The following is a 5,816-nucleotide window of genomic DNA, read 5'->3' on the forward strand; positions in this document are numbered from 1 at the left end:
TTTCTTTCTTTCTTTCTTTCTTTCTTTCTTTCTTTCTTTCTTTCTTTCTTTCTTCCTTCCTTCCTTCCTTCCTTCCTTCCTTCCTTCCTTTCTTCCTTCCTTTCTTTCTTTTTCCCACCCATCCTTTTAAACATTTCCATCTGTTGCCACAGTAAGAAACCCGCGGTTTTCCTTCATCTGGGGAGCGTTAGAACACACACACACACACACACACACACACACACACACACACACACACACGCTGCCCACCGCCACTGCTCTCCTTGCTTTTTAAGTTTTCCTCTTTCTTTATCTGTCAGCGACAGCTGCAAACAGTCCCCACTGGGGCAGCTGAAGAATGTTTAAGGAAGGTACGATTTAACAAAGTAGCGGAAAGCTGTAAGGGAAGGTGACACCCCCAAAGGTAAGAAATCGTGTGTGTGTGGGTGTGTGTGTGTGTGTGTGTCTTGCCCTCATTAGAGATAAGGGGCCAGGAGAATGTAACAGATCTCAGAGAGGGCTGCCGCTGCTGCTGTGACCCACCCGACAGAGCTGTGTTCTCAGGGACAATAACACTGCCACTGCCTACAGTGGAGGAAGGAGAAAGGCAAGAGGAGGTTGTAAACCTTCCATCATCACTTCTTGCCTTGGACACTTGTGTAAAGGTCCTCTTTGGTTCTAGTCAGCCAGGAGTTGTAGGGGAAGGAAGCCCGTCCACGAGGCAGAGAGGTCTCTAACTGGTGTGGCCAGGGTAGAGAGAAGGGAAAGGCCATCTTGATGATTAAAACAGCCACACAACCCATCCCGCCTCATCCTGTCCTCACAGTGCGCCTTTCCTGCAACTCTGCGTCTGTTTGTCATTGCAGCTGCTGAAAATTGTGCTTCATTTTCTTTTCTGTTTGCACCTTTTTTCTTTGCTGTCACTTTGTTGGGCCATCTCCCCATGATAAATGCCTTAAAAACTGATGGTAGTAAAATAAGGAATAGAGGGCACTATCTAAATGAGATGCGTGATTTACTTAACAGGGCTCTTGTAGTCATCGAAGGGCAGGTGGGACTGTGCAGATTGGGTGTAGTTCTTCTTTTCCTGATGGGCCTGGTAAGAAATGGTGGGAGAAGTCACTGTCACGATCACATCATTCAGATGTGAGTGATTGTTAACAGGGTTAACGTTAAAAATTTTAAACTCTAATAATGTGGGGATCGGCCAATGATGTCTTCTCGTTGGGTATAAAATGAGTCGTTTCAGAAGCAGGGATGAGCATTTTCACTACTGTCAGGAAAGATCAAGAAGCAGAAGTGGAGCACATCCTTGGGGCCCCAAGATCCCTGTGCACTGAAGCTCCTCCATCCAGGAGACAGAGGTCTGTGACAACAGTGGCGTGGTTGAGGAGTGGCAGCTCCAAGAGCACAAGACAATGGGACAGGCTTCCTGACTCAGAGCAAGAAAACCTCCTGACTTCAAGCACGGGTCCAGTAATGGAATGGGTTGCCTCTAAGCAGCTAACTTGGGTTGCTGCGTTTTCTGATACACCGAGCTAGGGCCAAGCACCTCTGGACTGAGGTTTGCTAGAGTATCCTTAAAGCTTTTACTGGCACCATGAAAGGAGCTTTGTACCATTGCTATGTTGTTAGGTGGCATCGAGTCCGTTCCAACTCATAGTGACCCTATGTACAACAGAAGGGAACACTGCCCAGTCCTGTGCCGCCCTCACAATCATTCTTATGTTCGAGCCCATTGTTGTGGGCCTGTGTCAACGCACCCTGTCAAAGACCTGCGTGATCACTGCCCCTCCGCTTCACAAAGCATGATGTCTTTCTCCAGGAATTGGTCTCTCCTGACAACATGCTCAAAGTATGTAAGACAAAATCTCACCATCCTTGTCGCTAAGGAAACTTTGGCAGTTTTTCTTCTAAGACAGATTTGTTTGTTCTTTTGGCAATCCACGGTATCTTCAGTACTCTTCCCCAGCACCATAATTCAGGTGCCTTCTATTCGTCTTCAGTGTCCTTTGTTGAATGTCCATATGTGAAGTAACTGGAAATACTAGGGCTTGGGTCAGGTGCACCTTAGTCCTCAAAGTACCAACTTTGCTTTTCAACACTTTGAAGGGATTTTATGCGGCCGATTTACCCAACATTACCCTAGCAAGACAAAGGCCAAAGAACTTCATGGCTGAGTCCAAGGACCAGAGAGAGGTGCTCCTTACGGGAAGAACTATATTCTGAGAAATTTTTAACCTGAGCTATAACTTCCTTAGCAAATCCTATTATCATGGGTTCTGTATTGATAGTACAGTGAAGTATTGAAATCCACAGGAAGAAGGAAGTGCTTTGGGAGGAATAGTTGGTATGAGAATTGACAGAGGAGTGGAGGGTGGAGACATGTCTGACCTCAGCTTCCGATGACTTGCCATTGGACTGATGTTGAGTGTGAATCTCCTGGCCCCTCTCTGAGTCAGAGGACAACCTTAGTAAGCCTCTACACCTTTTACAAAATGAGTAGTTTTACTTTATCAGTTTGGATGCTATAAGAGAAATCCATTACACCTATTTGTGACCTCATTAAGAATGAATGTTCTTACTTCTGGATTGGTGGATCCAGCATGTCCAAAAAACAAGTCTCTGCCCAGGTGTTTGCATTCACATTTCTAGATGGGTGCCTCATGCTTTTTATATTCCAATTTGGATTTGACTTGCATATTATTTGTTTACTAGCTACTCGCCCCCACCTCAATTCCCATGTTAGTGACCCCCTACACTGGCAGGGGGACTGCAAGACTGGTTATGGACATAATTGACTTAGACCTGTGGGTTCACATCCAGACTCAACTACTTGTTGGCATGAGTCCTGGAGCAATCACCCAGCCTCCTTGTGCTTCAATTTCCTTAAACAGAAAATGGAGATGATAATAGTACTTAGCCCAAAGGACTCTCTCCACAGTGCTTTCAAAAATTAGGACCAGGGGCTAATAGATGACAATATTAATGGAAATCTTTATGCCCCCGGGAGATGATCGATAAGACTCTCTACCATGAATTAACAAGGAGGTTTTGAAAAGGAGCCAAAGGCAGATAAAAAACAAAACAAGATCCAGGAATGGGTTTCGGGCTCACACTAATTCCTATCTCCAATTTAAGAATAATTAGTTCTTACATCATGACTCTGCTAAATACTCACCCCTAGGAAGGGAACACAGAAGATATGGGTACTATTCTAAAGTGGGGTGAAGAACTCAGATGGTGCCCAGCTATCAGATAAAATCACGCCTGGGGTCTTTAAGGCTTGTTTCCAAACAGGCAGCTGTCTAAGTGGGATGTCAACTAAGTCCACATGGAAGAAGCACACCATCATCAATGACTGAAGGATTGTAAATTATATCACCCGAAGCCAAAGGAGGGAATAGTATCAGAGCCTAAATTGTGAGAATCTTGTTTGCAGAAGGCTATGGATGACAGTGGGAGCCCAAAATACGTTTGTGAGATCTACATAAGAAATAAGTCTCCGGTATTTTCCCTCTATGCATAATAGAGGGATGGGAAGAAACTGGTTACCAAATAGAGTGAATTGTAGAGATGACTATAGAAGATCAAAATGATCAACCTGAATTGAACAGTCTAAACCTTGTCAGTTGATTCCCCTTCTGATGCAGGTTAGACCTGACCTGGCTTTCAACATTTTCTGTGTTGTTTGTTTAGTTTTGTTTGTTCATATTGGGGTTTATCTCAGATGTATTTTGTCATTGGGAGTGACCCTCTTGAATGTTTGTTATATGTTTTCTGTGTTTCAGTCTATGAAAGCCAGGATTGATGAACCTACAGGGACAGCAAACAGAATAAGAGCTTCTGGGGGGTACGAGTGAGTTAAAAAGGAGCTGATGTCAAGAGTTCAAGAAGGAAAAGAATGTTTTGAAAAGGATTGTGGTAGCAATTTACAGTACTGTTTGATGTGAGTGAACTATGGAGCAGCGATATCTGTACTAGCTCCCAGTAAAATGGTTTGGGGTGGGGGGAAGAAGATTAATAGAGGAAATATAAATTCTCAAACAACTTCCATTATTCACCCAAATGTACCTTAATCCACTTTCTCAAGTTAGAATTTTCAAGAGCACCTTTCTTTTCATCCACAACCTGTACTTTTTAGAAAGGGGAATCCGGTTTCCAGTCCTCAAACATAACAATTGTGAGGATGGTATAAGATGGGGCACGTTTCCTTCAGTTGTGCACACATCTACTATAAGTCAGTACCAACTCAACTACATCGAACAACCGTCACCCCAGGACTGAAGGTATGCTGGACTCTGAACCTTGTCACTGTCCCAAAGAGCCTGTCCTAGACTTAAAGACTAGGGACATGACAAGGCCACATGGAGGTGTAAGAGGTGTTTAGACCACAGAATAATTCCACGCCATAAAGTCATGTGCTACTTCAGGGATAACACAGCTTTAAAGACAATGAGAACGGTGGTTGAATTCAGACTCCACCACCACCCATACCAATCTTTGATAAATTGCTCCATCTCTGTGAGAGGATAGTAATTCCCACACAGGAGGGAGGTCGTGAGAATCAATGATGATATAGCCACTCTGGTTTATGTTCTAGGAACACCAGCAGAATGGTTCAGAGCTGGGAGCCTGCCTTCGCACATGGAAGGAGCCAATTGTTACAAACCAATGAAAGCGACACCGTTGTTTTACTAAACGATGACATGAAGGTGCTTGACCCAGCGCTTCTGATCTTGATTTGTCTGATGCTCATCATTGCCCTGGGTGGGCTGGCTGGAAACTTGGTTGTGCTCTGGATCCTGGGATTCCATCTACAGAGGAATTCCTTCTTGGTCTACATCCTCAACCTGGCCATGACCGACTGTGCCTTCCTCTGTGTCCTGATTGTATTTTCTCTGGTGGAAATCTTAAAGTACTTTGACCCTGCCAGCAATCGCTTTATGGTCAGCATTGTGATTGTGTTTCTCTACTTCACAGACATGAGTATTCTAAGTGCCATTGGCACTGAGCGATGCCTATCCGTGCTATGCCCCATTTGGTACCGCTGCCATCGCCCAAGTTATATGTCAGCTGTCACATGTGCCTTGCTCTGGGCCCTGTCCTTGCTGCTGACCCTCCTGAAATGGTATTACTGTGAGGTCTCTTTTGATTGTTGTTGGCCATTTAATTTCTTCCTTTGGGGGTGGGTGATTTTCTTATCTGTGGTTCTCTGTGGGTCCAGCCTGCTTCTGCTGGTGAAGGTGTTCTATGGCTCCCGGAGGAGGAAGATGACCAGGCTCCTTGTGACCATTCTGATCACTGTGCTGGTCTTCCTACTGTGTGGTCTGCCCTTTGGAACTTATTGTCTACTAGTTTCCTGGATTCAGAATAAGTTTTGTAAGTTAGTTTATTTTGTGTCTTCTCTGCTTCTCTGCTGCATGAACAGCAGTGCCAACCCCATCATTTACTTCTTCGTTGGCTCCTATAGGCAGGAGAAGCAGCAGAAGCAGCTACAGAAGCTGAGCCTGAAGGTGGTTCTCCAGAGGGCCCTGCAGGACACTCCTGAGGGGGCTGGAAATGGAGGAGGTCCCCCTCAGGAGAGCTTGGAGCTATCAGGGAGCCAGGAGGTGCAGTGCTGAGAGGCTGCTTCAGTCAGACAGTGGTGGCTTTGGAGCAACTTGGTTTCTATCAGCTTGTGTGAGTTCCTTAATTTTTGTCATCGACATGCCTCAGATCATAAAATGGATGCGGTAATAGTCCTCCTTGTGGTAGTGAGAGAAGAAAACACCAACTGAACTACTGGTGAGTGCAGCGTCTCAAGGACTGCCTACTCAGGGGCCTTCACCACATCC

At 45.2% G+C, this 5,816-nt stretch overlaps 1 protein-coding gene across 1 annotated transcript; it reads left to right on the forward strand.

Annotated features, from left to right (window-relative positions):
* The first annotated feature begins 4,688 nt into the window (after nucleotides 1-4,688).
* On the forward strand, nucleotides 4,689-5,603 carry LOC123521791 (mas-related G-protein coupled receptor member X1-like). Its single transcript, XM_045291139.1, has one exon. It carries the CDS (start codon nucleotides 4,689-4,691, stop codon nucleotides 5,601-5,603), a length of 915 nt encoding a protein of 304 aa, XP_045147074.1.
* Nucleotides 5,604-5,816: the final 213 nt, after the last annotated feature.

This window comes from Echinops telfairi, unplaced genomic scaffold (assembly GCF_000313985.2).
Source record: "Echinops telfairi isolate 266 unplaced genomic scaffold, ASM31398v2 ScPeMD7_60;HRSCAF=208, whole genome shotgun sequence".
NCBI lineage: Eukaryota > Metazoa > Chordata > Mammalia > Afrosoricida > Tenrecidae > Echinops > Echinops telfairi.